The 26162-nt window shown below is 40.2% G+C and overlaps 1 protein-coding gene across 1 annotated transcript in view; it reads left to right on the forward strand.

Annotated features, from left to right (window-relative positions):
- MYO6 (myosin VI) overlaps window positions 1–26162 on the forward strand; it is a 692995-nt gene that overhangs the window by 47366 nt on the left and 619467 nt on the right. Inside the window, exon 3 of the mRNA XM_044077058.1 lies at window positions 1653–1817. Coding sequence (XP_043932993.1) covers window positions 1653–1817 — 165 coding nt within the window. The remainder of the gene's footprint in view (window positions 1–1652; window positions 1818–26162) is intronic.

Below are 26162 nucleotides of genomic sequence, written 5' to 3' on the forward strand. Positions count from 1 at the left end.
CTGATAGTCAGATGCAAGGCATGTCTCCAGGACTTATTTTTTCCATGTTCCTTTTCAAGACTGGAAGAAGTTGGTCCAGAATTTTTTCTTTATCCTGAACCTGCAGACCACTTCTGATCAGATATCCATGCCACGGTAGCACTTCTTACTAAAAAGAAGAGGCAGCTTTTCTTATAGGACCCAGATGTCCCCTCCTCTTGGTTAAGACAGTAATGATGAGGGCATTTTGTCTTCTGGGTTATCAGAAGAAGTCATCTCTTTTAGACAGACCCTTTATTGATGCAATATTACTTCCAATGGGAGACTAAAGAGGCCTCACAGGCACACAAATTATAAACATAAATCTTTTCGATTTGGGCCCACTTCCCCAAAACAGTAACACCCAGTTCTTGATACTTTTGAAGATGCCTATAACATGGTATCTGTAGAACCAGACTCTCTTCCCTCTAGACTGAAGAAGCTTGACCTGTTCTGCCTGACTCAGGAGCCTTACAAGTACTTGTACAAAAATTCTGTGCAGATCCAGCAGTGCTATATGTGGTTGCTGGCAAGGGGGTTTAACGTGATTCCAACCAGAACTGCTCTTCCCAGTGACAGAAAGTGATTCTCAATTCGGGAAGAAGATATCCTAGCCTTCATGGTTTTGAATTCTCAGACAGACATGATCCTTCATTCAGGCTGAAGTCTTCATTTAGCTAACAAAGATGCTTGGGGAAATCTCTGATGTAACTTAGATGGCAAAAATAACCAGAGTTGCCCAAACCCATTTGCAGATGGGACATCCATGCCATTAAGTGTAGGTATGATGCTGTTTGGGGCTGCAGCATTCGGGGCTGTTGCTATGAGTTCAGTGATTAAGAGGCATGTCTAGCTGAGAGCTCAGCCCTTTAACCTGGCTAGCACAAACCTAGGAAGACAGGGCATGAGAGGGCTTCCTACTAGCCTGGGACCTTTCAGGCGCAGTGGATGCTCTGCAATGCCTGTGATTCCTGGGTGAGAAAAAATAAAGATAACATGGGCTGAAATATGCCTTTGTACCAGGATGTGGCAGTGTCCCTGGCCTGTGTCAGCCTGGCAGAGAGGGAAAAGGTGCAGAGCTCCAGAAGATAGTCTGGATGTTACATCTCACTTGAGGCAAATATTCCAGAGGAGATAACTACAGCAGTGATTCTAATCAAATATCTACTGTTACATACACAACTGAACTTTTTACCTACATTACATCTTTGACTGGTCTCTTTAATTTGTTAAAGCATTTTAACCTACTTAGGATGACAGGTTATGTACTGACCCTTAAAAACTGTCATTGTCTAAAACAAGAAGGAGAAAATATCAAAAAGCAAGTGAAATACCAAATAATATGGTAGTATTACTGCACATGCATATATTAGTTTCTGTTTTCTGGGAGGGCAACATTTACTGTGGTAGTAGTACCAGGCAATACTTTGTCAACATTAAGTCTATTTATGTTTTTGTCCTGAAAAAGTTCCAAGTAGAAGAGAAGCAGTCAGATTCTTTTGAGAGGGATAAGAAAGGCCAACTATGTTTTCCTTTTAATAATTGCTACTATGTTTGGAAAATATTTTATTGGTATTATGTTATTGATTCTACATAACTGATTGTTTTCTTCCTCCCCTAATGTTTCCTTCTAGAATTCAGTTGTTGGTGGATTTGTGTCCCACTACTTGTTGGAAAAATCTCGGATATGCGTGCAAGGCAAAGATGAGAGGAACTACCACATCTTTTACAGGCTTTGTGCAGGTGCTTCTGAAGATATTAGGCAAAAGTTTCACTTGAACTCCCCAGACAGCTTTAGGGTGAGTCCTCTGCTCTAAGGATCAGAGAGGAGACATCTTTATCTCTTTTTACCACTTGACTTTGGACAAGTTGACCTCAGCTGTGTATTTACTTTGTCACTCATTTTTAACTGCCAAATGACCATGCAGTCTTTATTAAAGCACTCCTGAGGTCAATCATTGTTGCTGTGTAACATGGCTAAAGTCACAGCTGGCACACATAATAAAAAGCTGCATGGTACCTATTGATTTTTTTCTTAATAGTATAAAACAAAGATAACTGCATGTTGCTTCAGACTAACTTTATGCTTTTCTAATATATAATATAACAACACGCTTTGTGATTTTGCATTCATTTTCCATGTCTGAGTCCTCACAGAATGTGCATTATATTACCTTGCTGGAATAGTCTGGTGTGTTCTTCAAGTTCATTTCATTTATTGCATACAGCTATTTGTGTTTTTCTTCATTACCAGTGTTAATTTGAGGAAATGCACAGATAGCTGCTCACTGCCATTTGGACTAGCTGCCATTTCTAGAAATGAGTTCAACAGCACTTTCTAGTTTATGAAATTGTGTAATAAGGTTATGTGTTTATTTTGGAGTCAAAACCAAGTGTGAGATTCTTACATTCTAATAATTCTGTTTTAGTGTATAAAGAACTAATATCTTAATTTCTAAAAAGATGTTTGGGACTTTAAGCCAGATTCTACACTTGAGCATGAGTTTGTGACTAGCTTCCATTCCCATCTCAGTCCATATAAAGTGTTCCTCCACCGACTCCTTTACTGGCAGCCAAGTTTAGTTTTAATGTGCATGGAACTAGGCATACACTCCACTGGAGCAGTTTAAGTGACTTCAACTTGTCACATTTTTCAGAGAAACTACAATGAACGTGGATTGCTGCTTTGGGAAAATTTTGATTTGTCCCAAAGTACACTGGCCTCAGTGTTTTTTTATAATGTTATGGGTACTCAGAGGGCTGTAAGCAGCTTTGTCCTCCACATAACACTTGCTTTTTTATTGAATGAGCTTTTCATTGTAGCTTCAATCAGTTGACTTACTTATCAAACTTCAGAGCTGAGTGTCAATGGCAAGGGTGTTAAAGCCTCTACTATACTTTTATTTTGGCTGGGGCTGATATGTTTTTGTATGGTGATTGTGGTGTAAGTGAAAACAGCTCAGGCAGCACATTCAGAGAAATGCATTTATATTTCTCTAGTGCCTTGATCTCTGAAAACGACATGACTGCATCCTACCTAGAATGTTAACTTTTTAATGGTTTGTGGTTTATGGAGTTAATATCTAAACAAGAAGGAAGTCCAGGTTTAAAACACCCCCTCCCCGCCTTACATCTAAGTGTCAGAGTGCAAAATAAAATTTGGACAAAGCCTAAGATAATGGGGGTCAAAGGTTCAAACACGGGGGCAGAATTTTAATATTGCTCTTATAAACTTAGAAGGTTGCTGGAATAATATGATTTGTATTAGCATGCATTTTCTGAAGGATATGAAGCCTGAAACTCAAATGTGTGTCATTGTTCAGTGACTTCAATCCTCAGCGATTTGTCAGAAAACTAAACATTTTATCAGGAACAAACCAAAAATATGACGCAAAAATCTGGACATTCTGGGAAAATCTGGACAGTTGAGAGGTATGCTCCTTACACATACACCCAGGCACCTGTGCAAGCCCTGTTTCCTTACGGAAATGCTGATACTTCAGCATTGTATGTCCTGAGGTTTTCTGTTGTTTCAAGTGTCAGACTCTGTAAGTGCAAGCATGGGAAAGTTATGAAAAAAATTAAATTTAATGTATAGTTTGTCCTGTTTGACATTTTGGTTTATCAGAGTTATAGTTATGGAATTCTGTCAGCCTCCATTTCCTTGCTACCAGATTCTAAATAAGTCACTTAATCAGATAGTGCTCCCTGCTCACCATTGAAAAGGGATAGGTGTAGAGTTGACTTGTATGGCAAACGAATAAAAAAGAAACATTTAAAGTGGGGGTTGGCTACATTAGATGAAGATGGTGTTTATTTTAAGTTTGGGGCTATCTGACACTGTAAAGGCAAATTGTACCACTCCTTAGAATTGGGCTGGGCAGTGCAAGATTTGTGGACCTATAGTGAGATTATACTGTCTAAAACTAGCATCTGGTGGATGGGATTCATGTTGACTCATCAAAGAACCGTAATGCAAAGCCAGACTCATTGGAAAACTTCTAGAAACTACTTTCCACAGTTGATTGCTTTTTTTAGGGGGCTAGCTCCCTCACACAAACCCATGTTGGGGACACCCCACATACTTTTATATACCTACTCCACAGTCGGAAAACAAAAGTGTAAGTGCAAATTTGGGTTTGCCCAAGTTTTTCCCAATAACTTTGCATTTGCATTAAGTGTTGTTAATCAGCTCTCTGGCTCTCAGCTGATGCATTCTTTATAATTATTTTTATTTTTTTAATAGTGTATAACACATAACATATAAGCTCACTATCCCTTTTCCAGATGTGACTTGAGAGCACTTTCTGGTTATGTGACTTGCTGAGAATCACACAGTCAGCAAATGGAGGTGCAAAAGAGTCAAACCTTGTTGCCATGACTACAGGAAGCAGCCATTAACAGCTCAGACCTTTAATGCTTAGTGCTTACTACCAGACTAAAGCATGGAATGGATACCCTTCTTGAAAGAAAGAAAGCTGACCTTCCTCTGTGCAGTATTGAGATAAGGTCTTAATTCCTGCAATTTCAGATGGTTTTCTTACTTTACAGTTCTAAAATTGTTGTTTTTGGTGGTCTTAAATCCACTTGTCAGGAGCCAGTCAGAAAAGTCGGCTCATGCTCAGATACTAACTCTGATTCCAAAACCTGCTATCTAGTGGTTATAGGCTGGGAAATGCTGGCATTGATCTAATATGCAGTTTTGTTAGTATCACACAGTTTTGAGAACCCTAAACTGTAGCTGTATTAAATTGTTCAAACCCTTAACATGGTTTGCATTTGGATCTGCATTTCTTAGTAAAAAAGTTTTTTTTGTCACTTTTTCTTCCCCTGCTGCCTGACACCCATCAGTTCTCCCTCTTGGCCAATTGGCCCATTCTCCACCCCTCTCCCTTCTTCATGGATGATAATCTTACTAGGGGGGCTAGCATTTAGGCATCCTTTTGCTTCTTATTTTTAACCCTAATCTTATGGCATACACCCAATAGCATACTCCAGCCTTTGGTGTCAGTGAGGGCATGTAACTGAAGTCTGCAAGTGACATAATTCCTCATGACAACCCTACTTGTCTAGGAGCCATCCCTCCAATGAGGTCACTGTTCTCCACTGAGAGTTTTAACATAGGATCGTGCACCCCAAGAATATGCCCCACTTCCTGTCCCTGAAGAGAGGTAAGCTGGCAATACCATGTCACTCCCTCCTTCCAGCTCCATTAGGCACCTGAACCACTATTTGAACGCTCGTCACCTGGGTTGTAGTCAAAGCTTTATCTCACGATACCAGTGAAGGTAGCATTTCTTATTAAAAATGTTCCATCTTTCTTAATTCAAAGTCAGGGTAAAGACCTCTTGACACAGACTAAGGCTGTATTATGTATTTTTAATTAGCGTATGTTGCAGTAATTTTTTAATGTTGATGGTTTTAAAGAGAATTACATATATGTGTGTGTGTGTCTGTGTGACAAAATGTTTGCAATTAATCTTTCATCATCCACTGTAAAGGGATATAGCCAAATAAAATAGATTTGCTTAAATTAAAAAAGAACATTAACTGAAAATTAACATGCTTCTTGTGACTAGCTCCTAATAGGAAGAGGTTAGACTGATCCCAGGACCAGCATGCTGGCCTGCTTCCTACCATCTGACTGATGTTGGGGAATGGAAGGGTTAATTTTGATTCCGAGGAGGGAATCCATCATTCGTAGGACTCTTACTCAGCCCAGGAAAGCCTAATTGCTGTGTTCCCTGGAACCAACATGCTGTTTGGGTTTCAGAAATGGAGCAATCAGACTTGTTTTGCAGGAGATGTATTAAAACAATAAGTGTGCCTCTCTTTTTCTAATTGACACAGTATGTATGGGGGAGAATATCATTTACCAAAGTACTGTATTCAAGTCATGCTGTTGTAAGTAAGCTTGAAATAAGATGTTAGTTCACTGGGAGAGGGGATTGTTGTATTGATAAAGTCCATTTGTTTTAACTGTAAAATAGTTGACTTTCCCAATTTGGGACTTGAAACTCTGCTTATGGGCAGTTACAGTTTCTGTTAAATAAAGGTTGCTTATTGGCTGTGCTGTTTTCTAATCAAAATGTTAGGTGTGATATGATTGGTGGAATGAATTTCCTGTGATTTGTAATCATGGGAGCTCCAAGACAAAGTGGGCAAGGAAAAAGCACAGTTTGCTCTCTGGAACCATAGAGTTGGTATTCTTTATCCTGGCGAATGCCTTTAGTATCTTTCTATATACCTCTAGTTAATCACTGTGTATTAATTAGATCAGACAGTAGTAGCAGAAGTAGCGAACTTAAACTCGTCTTAAGTCAAAAAAAAAATAAAAAATATATAATTTGAAATGTACAGAATTACTAAGTATTCGAAAGTAATCCAAGCAAGGCAGGCAGTCTGTTTCCAGTTGAAAATCCTTTATTAAGCACACAGACAATTGATCCAAGTAAAACAAAAATAACAGAGTAATAGTTTCTTCACAAGCTTTCTAAATATATATATACTTTTTATCAGGCAAGGGGAGTGGTTTACTGTGCTGTAAAACAAAGTGTTATTGGTACACATGTTAAATTCACGTCCCTTCCCCCATCAGTGTGACATTCGAGCTGGTCCTCCCTACTTAGTAGCTGTCAGAATAATATAACTCTTCTATACTTTAAATAAAATTTATAATGATGTGGTACCTCTTATTTAACCAGATTATTAAGTAGATTATTAAGTCAGTGATTGATGGGGGTAGGGATGTGGAATGTCACACTGATGGGGGAAGGGATGTGAATTTAACATGTGTACCGCGGTGGTACGGCTATAGCGTTGTTACCTCACAGCAAGAGGTGCTCCCATTCGATTCTCGGCTAGGCATGGGAGTGCCTTCTTTGTGGAGTCTGCATGTCCTCCCCGTGGTTGGGTAGTGTTCGAAAGACATGCGTGCGTAAATGGACGTGCCTTCGTTGAAGGTTGGGCATCGAGCTGGCACCTCGGCGTTTCGTAAAAATCTACTGCCAATCATTAGCGGACCGGAGTTCTGCTGTGGCGACCACTTACCGGGAAAAAGCCGAAATACAAACAACAACAACCAGTAACACTTTGTTTTACAGCACAATAAACCACTTCCTTGCCTGATAAAAAGTATATTAGTTCTTCTTGTCAACTCATTTCAATAGTTCATTAATTGAACAGCACATTATTTGGACCTCTGCTTTAGATTAAAATGAGGAAACCTATCTGCCCATCCCATAACACTTCCCTTTTAAAGTCTCTAGGAGCAATTGAATGCACAGAGTCAGAAAATAAAGTAAAACAATGATTTTGTTATTAAGACTATGGAGAAATGAGAGTCCCATCTTGTTCTGGGATATAATTAGCTTTCAAAAGTCCTCTCAGATGACATGTGGTAGCAAAGCACCAGTGATTCTCAAGTAGCATTGTGTTTGTTAAAACTCTTGAATATGTCTAATACGTAGGGCTTTCAGCAAAAATTTCCCAATAACTTTGCATTTACCTTTTTAAGGCCACCTACATCTTTATTTATTTTCATTGTTAAATATGGAAGAATGCTGGACTATTTTCAGATTCAGCCTGGCATAACATGGTATAAAAGACCCATGGTAGATATTTACAAAGAATGTGTGGTTAAGATATAAACTATAACAGTGTTGACATCACTGATAGATGCATGCACAGTATGAAATAACAGTCAGTGCTGTTATTTGCAGTTTGTACAACTATAGTAGTTGCAGAGAAGAGGGGCTAGAATTAATACTAAAAGAGTAAATTCCAGTTTTTGTGGGGAGGGTAAGTAGGCTCAAGTGAATCTGAAGAGGGATGGCAGAGTAGAAGATAAGACATGTGATTCTTATTTGATAAGTTAATTCTAGTGGAGAATGTGGATGCTGCTGTGGTACGGCGGTAGCGTTGCTACCTCACAGCAAGAGGTTCTCCCGTTCAATTCTCGGCTGGGCTTGGGAGTGTCTTCTGTGTGGAGTCTGCATGTCCTCCCAGCGGTTGGGTAGCATTCGAAAGACATGCGTGCGTAAATGGGCGTGCCTTCATTGAAGGTTGGGCATCGAGCTGGCACCTCGGCGTTTCGTAAAAATCTACTGCCAATTATTAGCGGACCGGAGTTCTGCTGTGGTGACTCCTTACCGGGAAAAGCCAAAAGACAAAACAAGCAAAAAAAAAAAAAACAATTCTAGTGGAGAATGTGAATGTTCTGTCAGATTAACTGTTGTGGTTTTGCCTCTGGTTAACACAATTTTTTTTTATTGAATTTATGTTTGGATGATATAATTTCCCATATTTTGAGAACCAGAACTCATAAAGAGTGATTTATTGAACAAAGTCTGTTTTGGTTGTTGGTGTTGTTGGGGGGTTTGGAGTTTAAGGCTGGGGGATGATGGTGATAGGGATCTTAAGTTGTAAGAGACATTTCTTTTGGTTAGTCTGCCAGCAAAGAAGAAGGAGGAGTTTAGACTGATATGTTTCTAGAGAAGGGAAGGGAAGTCATTGGTAGCATTGATCTGTGTGGGACTGGCAGTCATTTTGCCTTAGAAAGTGTTGAGCAACATTGCGCTCTCTGTGGCAAATGGCTATAAATCTGCAAATGTTATTTGATGTAGTTTGAAGAGAAATCAGGTTCTGCTTTGATACAGCTGCAGTTACTAAGAGTCTGTACCCTAGCTGTGGTACAAGGGCCCCTTTTTTGCTATAGCTATTCTTCCTGCTGCGGAGAACAAGTGAGAGATTTCATTAGCCATACCTCAACTGATTTATGCATAATACTGTGATTTTTGAGCTCAGATTTAAGCTCGCTCCTCTTATATTTACAGAAGATCTTCACAAAGTGAGATCCATTTAAGATAGCATAAATTTTTAAATCACAGAATAAGCATATGCAAAAATCCATTAGTCTGTGACATTCAATATGTTAAGATCCTGTATTGTAAAAAGTTAAGAAAGTGTTCCACTTTCTGACCCTCTCCTGTGATTGTTAAAGGCAGTAGCATAGCTAGGTTGGGGAGAAGGGTGCAACTGCTCCAGGCACAAAGTGTTAGTTGGTGCTGTTGGCCATCAGATCCATCGTTATGGCTCTTTACGTATGTACTGGTTTTAAAAGATGGTATTGCATTTGTGGTTAAACCTGAGCACTGTAACACTCCCTGTGTAGTCTAAACTACAGCATCTGCTTGCTAGTTTGCTGTTGTGTAAAAAAAAAATTTTTTTCTTTCCTTTTTTTTTTTTAATCTGAGCGGTGTAACATTACATGTTGGGTAATCTGCAGCAACTGCTTGCTACATTTGTAACAAGCAGTTTGCTGCATTTTAAGAAAAACAAAAAGATATGTTATTTTTTAAACTAAAATGTGAGGAAGGTGGGTTAGGGCATTGTGCAGAAATGGGAGCTGATTGGCTTTTGCATTTCAGGAGCTTCTGGTACCATTGCAGACTTTTTTTAATTGACCCTCATCTGAGGAAGGACGGGTGGTGGGACTCAGAAACAGGACCTTGTTGATTGGTTGGTACCTGCATTTCAGGAGCACCAGTCACCAGATTGCAGCCCCTTTTTTTCTGCTCTGCCATTGATTAGCTGGGGTGGGAGGGATGGAGTATGTAACAGGTTACCTGGTGCCAATATAAATATAAGGAAGGAGCAGACTTTTTTTTTATTTCCAGATTAAGAGCTGAGGGGATGGGGAGCAAGTATGTGGTACTGGCACAGGGCAAGAGTTAGCCAGATGTGCTTTTGGATAAAGGCCATTGCTATGTTGTTTTTTTTTTAATATTCAAAGGTTGAGAAGTATGTTTTAGTGAGAAAAAGAGTTTGTTTATTTCAGCTTTATATAGTTAGACATAATGTTAAAGTTAAGAGTTTTATCTAATCAAATGCACAGGTATCTAAATCTTTGCACTGTTTTGACAAAGGGCAGCATTATTTACTGACATACGAGTTTTTTGTTTTGTATCCTAACAGAAGGTCTGTGTCAAAGGGTCTTTTATAACAGTGATACATTTCTTAGGTGGCCTGAAAACTTAAGAAGCATCTGTGTATCATCAGTCAAGCAAGGCACATTTAAGTGCTACTTAGAATGAAGGTGTGGAAGTTCATAAATAGTGTCCATATGGTATCTTCTCTTAATTTTGCAGTAACAGGAATGAAATGCAGTACTGATTTACTGTACTGTACTGTAATGTTGGACTTACAGTGAACACTACTTGTGCTTTAATGAACATGTGGATTCCAAACTAAATTTTTGACAGTTTGCTGGTCTCAGTTTATTCTTAAATGGAAAAAAAGGCTAATTAAAGCAGCAAAGAAAATATCTTTGGATATTTTATGGCAAAATTAGAAGCAAGTTCCTGCATTAAATTTGAAGTGCCTGTGTTCTAATGAGAATGAGAAAGAAACTAATGGCAAGCATATGTCTGTCTGTCTGCATTGTAATTTCTGTACCCTGTGCTGCCGTCATGTTTTCTTATCAGTCACTAATTCTTGTAGACTCCAGTTATGCTGCATTCTTGTTTGGCTTCCCATCCTGGCACATTGTTTTTAACTAGTGTACCGTCTGTGTAGATTTTTTTGTATGGCTTTTTTTTTTGAGTTGGTGGTCAAGGGCTTATGAGGATAGTTCCAAATGAAGAATCACACATTGTGTGTAGAGCCTGCTATGCAGTGGCCTTTATGTGGCCTCTGTCATTGTTAGTGCTGACACAAGGGAAGACTTTTATATCTGTGCTTGGAGAACAACATAACGCTCACCATCAAACATGAGACCACCCTTACAGGTTCATAGATTAGTACTAGGCTAACTGCTCTTCTGAGCCATTTCAAGCCTAGCCAATTAAACCATGTGAGAATCAAACCCTGCACCTTGTGTCTGTATGGCAGTCACCTTAATCATTATGCCAACCTTCCTTTATTTACTCCCAGCAGTGGTTACATTACTAAGTGCTGCATCAGATTAGAATACTTTCCCCTCAGTGTGGAGAAAAATACACTTTAGGAAGTGGAATACATTCCATGCAGAGAACCCATATCTGTAGTGGCTCATTCTTCAGTTCTGTTAAGATGGAGAGATAAGGCCCTGAATACCATTCAGGTGTTTGCTTAGCAGCTAAGGCGCCTAATGGACCTGGTGTTGGAGGGGAGTGTGTGTTCATTCCTGATGGAAAGAGGACAGTCTGCATTACAGTAATGCCATGTTCCCCTCAGAGGAAGGGTATCTAAGCAGAAGGGGACCCAAGGACATGTGTTTGGCTCTCCAGTCCTCGTTTGCTTGATAACATTCTGCACAGGTATAAAGGAATGTTCACGCACGTGTTGAAGTGTCCATGTTGATGTCAGTCATATGTCCTCTTCCCAGTGGAGGTGTTAGGGCCTAACAATAATGCCCTCATTGCCAATATGCTGGCAAGTGCACAGACCACCCATATGGCTATTTAAATGTTGGCAGCTCTGGAGAGAGAGGTACATACTACAAGGATAATGAATGAGCTCAAGTCTGTTTTGGGGAGGTTTGATTATCATCAGATAATGAAAAAAAAACACAAAAAAAGAAAAAATAATGGGTTATTCTTCATTATTGTGCTGAGTGATATTCCCTTCCCTGCAGGTTAGACTGTTGCGATTCCTGTTTATTTAATTTTTATTATTCATAAGTATATCGACTTAACCCATTGGCTTTGCTTCCTCCACACACGTTCGGCAGTAGCCGTGCTGTTCTTTTCATTTAGTTATTTTTTTACCTTCAAGCATCTGGTTGTAAAATACCTAACTGACACCAGCAAAAGGTCATTTGTTTCATTCTTTGGAATTCAACAGAAAGTGCAAGGTTATACATCTGAGGTGTTGCCTTTGTTTACATGCAATATGGTGTTAAAACTGCTGGTCAGGTGCATGGAACTCTTGAGTCAGTCTCTTGTTAACATACAGAATGTCAGTGTAAATTCTTTAAATGATGGCCTCCTGTAAGAATAATGATGAGGTTCTGTTTACTGACACAGTACAAATGCATGCCATGCTTTTGGACAGCCAGAAGGGCAAGGGTTCTTGCAAGAAGTCATCAGTCTAACAAAATTCCATTTGCATTATGCTGTGACCTTCTGAACCAGAACTGTCCTCGACAGTATTGATAATTGCATTCATAGAGAGAAACTTCCAAGCCATAAGGGACATTGACTGATAGTTGCTACAGAGAAATACAGAGATCTCCCTAGCATACAATCTAAATAAAAAAAAAAAAAGCTTCATTTGCACCAGGAAGCTGTTCAAGCTGTTCTTAGTGCATCATTGCATGAGAATGTTACTCATTAGTAGAGAAAATTGTGTATGTTGCAGTAGTATATGACTGAGCTTCATATATGGTAATTGTATTTATGTATTAAAGTACTTTTATCCCAAAGTAGTGCATGTGAGTTTAATTTAGATTGTCACTAAGCATGACACATAACTGTTAAGAGGTATACTTCAGTAATGCAAATTAAAATGTTTATATGTAAAAAAAGCCTACTTTATTTGTGTTTGAAAAGGATAGGTCATGTTTCATTGCAATTGGATGAGGGGGGTCACTAATAGGTCAAACCATAAGGCCTTCTTTAACTATGTCTGAAACCTCAAGGGCAGCACACAGCAGTGTGCTCAACTGATAGTTAACGGTGCTGTATTCAGTGACCCCTGGTCGGGTCTATATTATATCCTCGAACGCTTAAAAAAGCGAACGCTGATTGATCAAACTTATTTTCGCGAAACTGCAAAATATCGAAGCAGCAGAAACTCGAATTTTTTCCTAGGGAAAGAATTCGGTTGTCCGTTTCTGTTGCTTCGGTATTTTCAGTGTTATGGTGGAAAGTTACCAGTTGGATTCAGGTAAGTGTGCGATTGTGTGGATGTGAGTGTTAGGGTGATTTAGGTGAGTTAGGGTTAGGGCTCGGGTTAGGTGTGTGTGCGATTGAGTGGACATGAGGGTTAGGGCGGATTTAAGTGAGTTAGGGTTAGGGAGCGGGTGAGGTGACTGTGCGATAGTGACGGACCTTAGGGTTAGGGTTTAGGTTAAGGTAAATGGGTAGTTAGTGGTGTGTGCATAGTTTAGTGTAGGGTTAGGTATCAGACTTTATGTGTGTGGATTTCTGTTTGTTTGGTGTGCTTGTGTTGTGTGTATGTGTTTTGGATCAGCAATTTTTTTCACTGGGAAAAAAATCGCTGATCTGACATTTCGAGATTGTAAGCTTTCGCTTAAATTAGGTCGATCAATCAGCGTTCGCTTTTTTAAGCGTTCAATGATATAATGTAGACCCCCCCCGGTCATATAGCAAATTTGTTGGCTGACAAATTCAGGTCTAGCTTTAACCTCCCCCCCAACTCACCCCCACAAGAAATACCCTCAAACATAATCCCTCTAACTATAACTAGAGAGAATGTCCTGTTTGTGCTCACCGAGGCCAAGAACATATCGTCAGTGGGCCCCAGTAACATCTTGGGATTCCTCCTGAATAGTCTGAAATGTGACTTTTCAGGACCACTGTAGATACTGTTTAACTGTAGTCTCAAAACAGGCTTTTGTGCCACGAGAATGGAGGACTGCAATGGTCTTCGCCCTTCAAATAGGAAGACCATCAACAAATCCCAGAAACTACAGACCCATTAGTCTGACTAGTCTTATTTGAAAAGCCATGAAAAGAATTATCTTGGAAATGATCAGCAAAGACATAGAAGACCTTTAGACATTGGATCCATCCCAGTCGGGCTTTGTCAAAGGAATGTCATGCCTACTGATCCTGGAGGACTTCTTTGAAAATATCACCAAAGCGGTGGATGAGGGTAAGGTGGTGCATGCTGCCTACGCAGATCTGGCTACAGCATTTGCTACAGTATCCCACTCAGGCGATGTTAATAAACTTATGTAACTAGATATAAACCCCTTTATAATGTGCTTGGTAACTAACTGGATCACAGATAGGACTGAGGAAGCTAGGATTTATGAGACCGGTCACCAGTAGAGTCTGTACTGGGCCCACTCTTCTTTGGCATCCACTTCTTGAAGGTCAAGGCCAGTGCCAAATTCCACCTGCTTCTTACCCGCAGTACTGCTGTTTTGCGTATTCCATACTTTTTGTTTAGACGATTGTAAACTGGGAACAGTCTTAGAATCTCCTCAAGCTGAAAACACCCTACAGAAAGGTCCAACACAGTCAGATGACTGGTGCCAAAAGATGCCCCCTTTGGTATCTACCTGACCAGATGTATGCAGCAACTGGACCGTCTGCAGCGGTTCCTTACAAAAGGAGTACAGGGAATATGCACAATGTCTTATGCAAGTCTCCTCAAAGCCCTGTCTCTATACTCAGTCTCAAACAGACTACTGAAAGGCAACCTATGCCTGGCGTACAAGGTATCCTTAGACCTTTCTCTGATTAAACTTTTGCACATCTGCAAGACAAGCAGCATGAGAACTACTATATCCGAAGACCTAAGTTTTGCTTGTAATGTAAATAGAACATATTAGAGGGGTAGATATGTATCTCAGAGAATTCACATTCTCTGGAGTAGGCTCCCCATCCGTGTGAAGCAAAGTCCCCAGAGAATTTACATTCTCTGGAGTAGGCTCCCCATCCGTGTGAAGCAAAGTCCCTCTCTAACCCTATTTAAGCATAACCTGGACAAGTGGATGTGAAATCAAAAATTCAGTCCTGGTCTGGATCCTTCATCTCTGATGGACAGTGGTAGCCAATAGATCATGTTGTTACCAAAAATCACTCCCTATATAAATGTCTAAAAGATAAAACTTGTGGGCCACATGTGGGGTTGCACATGTAAGCTTATAAAGGTTCTAGTGGTCATTAACCTATTTTACATGAACTAACCTATGAAATACTGTCAGTCTGCAAATGGATTGTACGTACATGAGTAACTGAATGACTGATATTAGGGGAGTAGGCAGTGGACCATACCTATTATACTGGCTGCTCCTTGATACCTCCTTTCCACTGAACTGACCAAAGATTAATTTCTCTTCATTACTTGTGAACCTGTGCTCAAGTCCCCTTCTGAGGGTAACCTTTTGCCGAAGGCTGGGCTCCCTAGCAGACTGTTCTCCCTTCCTTGGTCTCACTGCTTCCTGTTTTCTTAACTCTACCTCATTAATAATTTTAAATCGTCTTATTTCTCATTACTGTTCTCTCCTGTCCTTGCTCCTGTTTTCCTATACTCTTTTCTTCTCCTTCACTTTGTTTACCCCATTGTTTCTGATTCTACACCCTAGTCTTTATCCTTCCTCTTACCTTATAGCCCATTTTGTGTTATCTTTCCATTAATAGTGCATCTTCCATCTGCTTTTTATCCACAATTCAACCCTCATGCGTGTTCCACACTTTTTGTTTAGCAGCCTTTTTCTTCCACTGCACTTTCTTGTAGTCAAGAGTTTTATTATTCTATTCAGCTTATTTCCTGTCCTTGTCTCCAATATTTCATATGTTTAAGTACCCCTCTGATTATACATCATAGATAATTTTGCTGTAAATGTCTTTGAATCTGTACCTTGACATCTTTTACACATTTTATCATTTCATCTGTTCAGTGGAACAGATTTTCATAATAATGAATACCTAGGCTGGAGAATAAGGGGATTCATAACATTTAGAGGATATCCATTTGTTTCCAGAACATTTTTGTGGGTTCGCACTACAGCTCTCTGTCATTAGCTGTGCCTCAGAACCCCTCCTTGATCGGTCTTTCCACCTTCCTAGATGCCTATATGAGTTACCCTTCAAACTGGGACCCGGTAAACAGGGAAATACCTACGTCAGCAGTTGGGAGCAGTGTTGTGCTAGTTACTTATAAAAGTAATAAGTTACTGTTACTAGTTACTTTTTAAGTGAAAGTAATATGTTACTATTACTTATTACTTTGCTTAAAAACTAATATATTACTATTACTAGTTACTAACTAAAGTAATTAGTTACTTTTGAGTTACTTTTACGTAAATATAGTCAATCAATTCTCATATTCAGATTTACTCAAACAGTACTTTGTGCGTGAGGAATACATGCTTACTGCACATGAATACAAGTGTATTAAAGTTATATACACAGTGTTACAATAATAGTGAATAGCATTTTATAGTTTACAAAGTCCCACAGACTAGTCTTTATAGTCAGAGTCACAATTGAATACGTAAACCAAAGTACACACAGCCAGCAACACAAGACCCATAAGTTACAACCCATCAAGTTTTCAACAACATACAGTAGGCTGATTTGCTAAAACTAGTGCTGAGGATGCAAAAATGCTTATGGAAAATGTCATATAGGTCTAACAAGACTGTTAATGCAACAAAGTCAACCAAAATATCACTTTAACTATTCACAATGATCCTCAAAAATTACGTTAAAAGCACCAGCAGTCACTCAAAACAAAACTATTCACAATGACTACACAATGAACAAGTGGAGAAACAGTTCAGTGATATGAAAGGGAATCTGATAGAAACCTTAGCAAGCATTTCAACTGTTTTCACTACGGCTGATATTTGGACCCATCAGAATCATAGTTACTCTGGTGTCACCGCCCACTGGGATCAACTGTGACACACTTCAAAGAAAGTCAGCTGCTTTGTCATGCTGCAGATTACAGTGGAGGCATTCATATGATCTCATAGCATCAAATCTTGAGAGCTTTCACATCAAGTACAAGATAGATCAAAAGGTGTGTGCAACAATTACTGACAATGGCAGCAGTTTTGTAAAGGCTTTCACTGTCTTCTCGGAATGTGAGAGAGCTGAGACTACAGGAGTTCTGTCCCAAGATGAGGATGATGATGGTGAAGTGATTTACAACAGCATGACAGCCGTGCTGAGTCAGTCAGGGCAAAGCGAGAACACCTATTCACTGCCTTCCCATCTGAGATGTACACATTGAATCTAGTTGCCCTGCACGATGTTGAATCTGCTTGTAATGATCCACAGTATAAAAAGATCATGCGAAGCACCATGGCCAAATGCTATGCTGCTTGGAACAAGACTAGTCATAGCACCCAAGCTGTTGAGGGATGGTCTGCACCACTTCATTTTAGGCTTTCAAATGTTAGCCTTTTTTAGATAATAGCAAACTGAAAATCCTTCCAACATAGTAAATCAAAACCAAGAAAATCTAAAGATTTTACTACTTAATGCCAAGAATCTAAACAAGAAACTCCACTCCCTGCAAGCTGTCATAACCCTAGAGAATGCTGATGTTGTGTAGTCACTGATACATGGTTTAAAGCCACAGAGAGCACCCCAGCAGTGCAAGGCAATAATGCCTTTCACACATTTAAACCAGATACTTTACAGGCAGGGGACTAAAAGTAGAAATGCCTCGACTTACATCAAAAATAAGTATATCAGCAGACTGGTCAAACAGAATGTTGCACTTGAGATTTCCCATGTTCAAATTACCATAGACAAAATCCTGTACCACTTCCTTGCAAGCCGCAGGTCCCTCTCTGTGACAAAGGAAATGTATAAAACATATTTCAGCTTTCTGGAGATACTCACCATCCAACCCAATACCATATTCATTGGCGACTTTAATTACCCCACTATTAAAGGGAAATCATATATGACACTAAACATGCAAACACAAAGATTTCTGGAATTTGTAACCCCAAACTTCCTGGACCAGCCTGTCAGTATGCTGACCATGGAAAGTGCTGCATAGCCCCTAGTATAATGTCTTTGCTGGTAAGATCAGACAACAAAACGGACTCCTTTGAAGTAAAAATAAAGTACAGTATAGTACAGGAGTATCCAAAAATCACTGCCTTGCACTTCATTGCAAAGTACCAGACAGGGAATGTTAACACTAAAGCATTGTACTTACCCCCACGCATGTGTTCGAGCACGCACGTGCGCATACACACACACACACACACACACACACACACACACACACACACACACACACACACACACACACTGAGAATAAAAATACCATTACAGTGTCTTTATGTACTTTGACAAGTATGTTGTGCTGTTTATTCTACTGATTAAGTTTAGATGATAGAAAAAGAATGCATTAATGCATTAACTGAATGTCATCTTTTCCAACTACAGTCTCACTAAACTTGAACTGGAGCTAAAGCTGCTACATACCCCAAGCATGGATGTATACCTCATAGTGTTCTAAGCAGTTCTACAGGTGCTGTAATTTGAGGGGGAAGAACAAATCCCCATTGTGGTTTCCTGTTAAGAGGGGTCAACATTTACACTGAACTTACTGAAAGTGGAGATTCACACAGTTGGCTGCATGGAATTCATTGTTTTACTGTAATCTAAACTTGTTGGGACAATCTCAGCATAAAGTGCTGTGTTGTCATTTGTCAAAATAAAACTTCAGTTAAACACAAATTTGGCTTCCAACCCACAAATTCTTCCATGTCTACTGAAAAAACATTCAGTTACAACTAAGTGTAAGGTTTGCTTTAAAGATCATGTCTTAAAAGATGAAATCAGCTTTCTTTAAAAAGTATTTACATGCATTATTGTGCATACGAACACTCTACAAAAAGAAAAGTTGTCTTCAAGTTAGTTAGGAAAAATACATTTTTAAAAAAAGCTACTGACCATGGAAGTGTAATGTATTCCTGCTGTATTAACATGCCAGCATGAGGCGAGTATGCCACTTTCACAACGATGTAGTTCTACGTTCGGAAACTTTCTGAAAATGTATTTTTTAACAACTGGCTTGAAACCAACTTTTATTTTTGTAAAGAGTGTTCTAATGCACAAGGATGCATGCAAACACGTTTTTGTAAAAATAAAGTTGTTTTTGCCATTTTAGACATGCTCTATCCTGCTTAGTACAATCTTTTTAAAATGATAGACAACTGCTAAAGTTATAATTGGCTCATGACAGGTCAGTAGAGTAGCAGCAAGTTCTGGCAGAAGACCAGAGGAAATGTTTCCTTTGAAAGCCAGGACAGCATTCCTTCAAGAGAAACAAGAAAGGACAGGGGGTTCAACTGGGGTGCGATCTTGGTACTATGACCAACAGATAAGTACAAACCCTAAGTAGAATACTGTTATCAATAAAAGGGCTGTTGTGCTCTTAATTACTTTAACACATGGGTGAGGCTTAGAACTTTGAACTTCTATTGGCCCTCAGCTATTTCCAATTAATTGGTTAAGAGCGTTAACATATTGAGGCTGTCAGCCCGAGTTAAAGGAGTTGCTTGACACTTGGTTTCATCTACCGTAGGGGTACCATTACTTTTCCAAATGATAAACATTAATGTTCCGAATATTTGAGGGGTAACCTCTAATTAGATTATAGCTGGAATATACATGTAAACCAATTTTTAAATTACTTATAAGTTTGGCAGACTAGCATTGCTTAACCTGCTAATTATCACTAAAGTGAAGTTGGGAAAGTTCCATAGAAGGCATAGAGTTTGCTGGCAGCTGACATGATATCTGCAGGGGACATATTTTCTTAGGTGCGTTACTGTGAGCTAACCGTTATAGTACTAGCATGTTATTAAAAGTCAGGCAGTAATATTTTTTCTGTTAGTTGTTGCTATGGTTTAGTAATGTAAGCGCTCTTACGCAGAATTTTTCTTCAAAGCCTCCCAGCTTATTTTAGGTTAGCCGATAGATTCTGCCCTCTCCACAAACTTTTGTGCATCAGGAGCCAGGATAAAAATCAAAGTAATAAGCTGTTGGTTAGTTTTGAACTGCAGACTATAGAACAGGTGGTTAAACAGTCAAAGCTAGTTGTCCAAGCAGTTCTTATGAGTGATCAAAATCTCTGAAATGAAAACGATGCAGAAGCCAGATCCTTGAGGAGAGAAATTACACACACACACTTACCTTCTCTCCTACAGGAACGTCTATTTGCAATTCCTCGCACAAGTGTGAATGATTTTGCAGTTTACAACTTTAGTTTACTTCCACGGTGGTGTGCGTGCGTGGTCCTCCTCCTTAAAGGAGAAGACGCTGCCAAAGTTGTGGAGCTTAAGTTGGTTAATTAAAAAAAAAAAAAAAAAATAGTACTTTTGAAGTCTGCTGCCCGGTGCTAACTGCCACTCTCAGGTACTTGCTGCATTAACCTGTGTTTTGATGACCACAGATGGCAGATAAGAGTTAGGTGAATGTTTTTGTAAGGAAATGTGGGAGGGAAGGACCTGCTGTTATGGATCATTCACTCCTGCTGCCTGATTAAGCAAAACTAAGTAAGACAAAAAGTAATGCACATTTGCATTACTAGTTACTAATAGAAGTAACTTATTACTATTACTGCATTACTATATTGAAAAGTAGCGCCTAATGCTACTAGTTAGTATATATTACAGTAATGCGTTACTCCCATCACTGGTTGGGAGACGTGTGCAGTAAAAATATTTTCACCTAATAACAGGTGTGTGCACTCACTGACAGTCATGTATTAGACCTTTTGCAGTATCTTCCTTGTAATTAAGTAACTGGTTTGCTAATTGCAAACCAAAAAAATCTGTCTCACTTGACATTGAATTATGGTGACACAGTCAGTTCAGATTTTTATTTAATAAATCTAAGTCTAGGCTTTTAATAGGATAACTTAACGTTAGTACAAAATATATAATGTTGATATGAACTAAAATAGACTGTAAGTAAATTTTGAAAACATTATAGTCAGTAAATAGAACTGTAAAACAAATCATATAACATCTTTGTAATTCTTCTATAAAAATAAGATTGTGTCAAAATGACTCATATAATTGTATGCTTTATGAAAAATAAATGCCTTGACAGACCGCTTGAATTCCTCCACCATCCGCTCAAATTGTAAAGCAAGGTAGTAAGTGTGACGACTGTGCCCTGGCCCAGCAATCAAGGAGCCTCAATCCTCACCACTAACACCAGGGAGGTCGTCTCATATAAGAGGAAAGAATAACTAATACACACAGTAATGTACAATTTCCCTTAAGTGCACACAGAGATCACAGTCAGTCTGGGGCTGGTTGCTCCTTTGCTCACCAGGTCCCCAATAAGACTCCCCACTGACACAGCTGTAGGGTCCAGATCTCAGCCTAACTGGGCAAGCTAAAACCTCCAGTACCCTCTTTGTCCAACCAGTGCTTCGTGTCCCTGCCAAGTAGCTGACACAACACACACACACTTTGAGATAAGTATTTATACAACTTCACAGACACTCCTGGGAAAGGCTGACACAGATTCTCCAACTGTGCCCCTTTACCCAGACTATACGGTAGTAATTACTGCCACCACCCAGTTAATAATATCAGCTACTAAAAGGCCCTTAAAAGGGTGTCCAATTATTACTGTGCAATATTAATATCCAATGGTAGTATGACTAACAGTCAAGGTTTACTTTAGAGTGCCTTTTACAATAACCTCTATAAGTATGCAGTGTACTTTAGAGCTTATCTCTACACAAATCAGCAACAGGTAGAAGGTTTCAAAATATTTAATAATAAATAATTAAAACACAAGGCCAAACTAATATGCCACAGAGATATCTAAGAGTTCAGAGATCACACAGAAACTTAAAATAATGCAGTAGGACAGGTCTGATTTCAAAGAAAAATACCTAATTAATCTTTACTAGCTTTAACTATTCTTACAAGAAATCACAGTGCTAAGACTTACATGTGAGCACAAGGCAGAGTGCTGGTAAGTTGGATGTCCAAAGTCAAAAATACTTTTAGTCTCTTGTGAGAAATAGTATTTAAACATTACTAACAAACATGTTTGCTGGGTCCCTCCCCAAATTACATAATTTTTGACACTTACGTTTTCCCAGGCAAACAAACTGCATTATTTAGCAATCTAACACCTGCACAGAAACTTACAACAATAGAAGACATTTCACATGTATATTCTAACAGAAACTAGAGCAATAAAGCACCTTTCACATCTAAATTCTGGTCATAAACTTTAGCCTTAAAACAATGGGCATGAAACCTTCATCCAGCCGCAGTGGAGCCGAATTCTAACATGAAAGGGTCACAACATGCTTTACTGGGCCAGTAGAGTGCAGTGTTATCACATATTTTCAAGATGTTCATCGTGTTTCACTGTTGCAGTCATCACTGGTGGGTTCTTCCTGCCGGCAGGTAGCCCTCGGTCGGCCAGAATCCCAAAGTCTGGGTCCGGCGTCGGCTGTGTACTCACCCTCCCTGACGTCAGTGCACCAGGGGTACAAAGCTCCCAGCCGACGCCATGTTCTCCAGTCTTTCTTGCCACGCGGTGGAAGCAGTTCGCAAGTGCTGGTCGGCTGACTCCTGTTATTTTTGGTGCTTCATACCGAAGACATTCTTCTTTCCAAAGCTAAGTACCCCGTTGGGGAAACTTTTTTCTTGCTCCAGTCCGATGTCAGAAAAAGTTAATAATTGTATTTCATGTGGGAAGCAAATACCTCATAAGGATTTTCACTCTTACTGTATTCCTTGTCTAGGCCCTGACCACGATGTAGCTAGTTGTCGGTTTTGTGCTAGATTTAATCAACGTACTATTAAACGGAGATACGATTTTGACTTTCATTACTTTGGGAGGCGATTTAATTATAACATGTCGTTGGACACGCTTCCGACTACCGGAGTTCATAAAAGGCACAAGGATAAGGATAGGCCTCCGAGGTCCAAATCAGACAACAGTTTACAATCAGAGCCAGCTGCCGGTTCGGCCATCGTCAGTGAGGCGCTTTTGCAGCCCCTGTCTTCGGCCATTACAGAACCACTTGCCGATACGAACTCCCACGAGGAGCCAACTAGGCCTTCGGATATTCCAGGTGCAGGACCTTTGGATAATGCTCCCTCGGATGGGTCCAGAGCTGCTGTGCAGGTACCGGCTTCCGAGGGGGTTTTCAGGCCTACGCAGCTTCAGGTAAAGGCAAAGGCAAAGACAAAGACAAAGACTCCTTCTAAAACAAAGACTCAAGCCCAGGCCTCCTCTGATCCGGGACCTAAATCTCAAAAACAAATGCTTAAAATGGCGGAGGACTTCCTAACTATGATTAGGGGTTCCCATCCCCCTCCAGACAAAAGGCCAAGACAAGAATTGGATTATGAATCCTCTGATCAGGAATCTATCTCTTCGGTGTCTTCCTCTGAACAGGATTATACTTTCCCTCCTTATGAGGATTCTGATGCTGAGGAATCCATTCCTTCAGCTTCTCCTCCTGAAGATTCCTCTTTTGGGGAAACTTTACATGACATGAGGGAACATTTTCACTGGGAAGGACAGGAATACTCTGAATCTAAGAGAAGGCTTAGGGATTTCCTTCTTCCCCAACACAGACCCCTGGCTATTCCTCCAATTTTGGATATTGTGGATGATGTTTTTTCTGAGTCTAATTTAACCCCTGACTCCTTTCCTCCGGCCCCTGCTAAGCCTGATAGATATTACAGAGTCCCTGACTCTCACCAGTTTCTATTTAAAAATCCTACTGCTGATCCAGAAACCATTTCTCAGGGTCCTAAGGCCGCCACTGCTAAGAACCCTATTCTGTCAGATAAGGATTCTAGAGCTTTGGAGAGATGGGGCAAAATGTGTACACTTCTGCTACTTTATCTATTAGGGCTTTGAATTGTCAATTTCATATGTTGAAATTTCAGCAATACCTTTTGTCTGTTATGAAACAAAAACTGTGTACCATTTCTGCATGTGCAGACAATAAGGAATTACAAGATTTGATGCATGCTACTGAGCAGGTGGGGAAACATACCTTACACTGTGGTTTTGATGCTTTGGAGGCCTCTTGCAGGGCGGCAGCCACTGGCACAGTCATTAGAAGGCATACTTGGTTAAAGGAACAACATTTGCCTGATCAAGTAAAAGCAAAATTACTGGATGCTCTTGTTCAACATAATGTTTTGTTTGGGTCTAAGGCTGAAGAGGTTATAAAGAAAATGGAGGATAAGGCAAAATCCATGCAAACGGTTAAGGATTTCTTACAAGTTCAGCCTCCTAGATTTAGCAGAAATTAGCCAGCTAAAAATTGGTCGGACAGGCCTCAGAGGGGTAGATATAGGCGCCCCAGAGGGAGGGCCCAAGCACAGACCTCTTATAGACCTAGACAGTGGAGTGCTTCCACCTCCAGGGGTGGAGAAGATAGGTCTCAACCTTATAGGAAACAGGCTCAATAACTCCCCCTGCATGGCTCCAGGAACCTCTCTCCTGGAAGCTCCTCTGGGAGGAAAACTTTCTCTTTTTCACCGAAATTGGACTTGCATAACCCAAGACAAGTGGGTTCCTGGATGTAGTTTTAAGAGGTTACAAATTACACTTTCACATCTTACCAAAACCAAACGGATGGCCAGACCTACCAAAAACTCAATGGGCAGAGTCATTAAAACAGGTGAGGTCCCTCATGGCTATGAGGGCCATAGAACTGGTTCCAAATTCAGAGATGGGACAAGGCTTTTATTCAAGACTCTTTATAGTTCCCAGAAAGCAAAATACTTGGAGACCCATCCTGGATCTGTCAGTCTTAAATACTTTCCTGGAGATACCAAAGTTCAAGATGCTTACTCTGCAGCAGCTCCTGCCAATGTTGAGTAAAAATGCATGGATGGTGACATTGGACTTAAAGGAGGCTTACCTACACATTCCTATCAGACAGGAGTGCAGAAGATACCTCAGGTTCAGGGCAGGCTGGAAACATTACCAATTTTCTGTGCTGCCCTTTGGCTTGTCTACTGCGCCCAGGGTCTTTACCAAGTGCCTGGCACCAGTAGTAGCTTACTGCAGACTCAAGGGAATTCAAATTTACCCTTATCTGGACGACTGCCTTATTCAAACAAACAGCAAGGACATCTTACTCCAGCACCTGGAATTTGTTCAGAATCTACTCAAGTACCTGGGATTCACTGCGAACGTAAAAAAGTCAAATTTGGCACCCACTCAACAGATAACTTTCCTGGGTGCTCTTTTAAACACTACAACCCAGATGGCATTCCTGACGCCAGAAAAACTAAAGCTAGCTTCAACTTTCAAAAGCCTGGCGTTAATGTCTCAGCTAACTGCAAGGAAATTCCTGCAGGCTTTGGGTTACATGGCTTCCTGCATCTTACTCATACCATATGCAAGACTGCATATGAGGAAGATACAATGGTACCTAAAAAGCTTATGGTCCCAGCATTGTCACAGTCTGGAAACAGTGATTGCTGTCTTGCCTTGCCTGCAAAAGGAATTTCATTGGTGGGCCACGGCATGTCTTCAAAACAAAGGGAAAGCCTTCAGTCTACCTCCAGCCTACCGAGTGATAACCACGGACGCCTCGGATTATGCATGGGGAGCCCACTTGCAGGGGAAAGGCTTGCAAGGATTTTGGACAGAGGATCAGAAGCATCTACATATCAATTTAAAAGAGATGTTAGTTGTACAGAATGCCCTCTTGGCTTTCAGGGATCTTTTACTGCCAGGGCAGCTACTGATACGGACAGACAACACCACAGTTATGTGGTACATAAACAAGCAAGGGGGTTCACACTCCTACCCCCTTTGCAGACTAGCCATGACTCTATGGAACACAGCACTAGCTTGCAAAGTGGATCTACAATCTCAATTCCTGCCAGGGAAACAAAACACTCTGGCAGACAGCCTGAGCAGGAACCTGTCAGACCCACACGAGTGGATGCTAGACACCCAAATATTCAAGATGATTACAGAAGCCTGGGGCTGCCTGGACATAGATCTATTTGCATCTCCCCATAACTACCAGTCACAGACTTTTTGCACAAGGACATATCACAAGCTAGCATGGAAAGTGGATGCTCTCTCATTCAGTTGGAGGAACCTCTCGGGGTATGCCTTCCCACCACTACCTCTTCTACCAAGGGTGTTATTAAAAATAAAACAGGACAAACCAAAGCTGATCTTACTAGCCCCGAATTGGCCTCAACAATTTTGGTACTCAACACCGATAAATCTATCCCAGGAACCTTCTTGGATTCTACCTCATATTCCAAATCTTTTGTCTCAACATCAGGGCCAGGTCCTGCACTCTCATATCAAAACTCTCAGCCTGGCAGCCTGGCATATTCAGGGTCTATAATTAATCCTACCCTTACCAAACAGGTTATGGATGTCATCTTAGAAGCCAGAATGTCTAGCACTAGGAAATCTTATGCAGGTAAATGGAAGAGATTTTGCACCTGGATGCAGGCT

Source organism: Protopterus annectens, chromosome 1.part0 (genome assembly GCF_019279795.1).
Source record: "Protopterus annectens isolate FY-2018-M chromosome 1.part0, PAN1.0, whole genome shotgun sequence".
In the NCBI taxonomy this organism is placed as follows: domain Eukaryota; kingdom Metazoa; phylum Chordata; order Ceratodontiformes; family Protopteridae; genus Protopterus; species Protopterus annectens.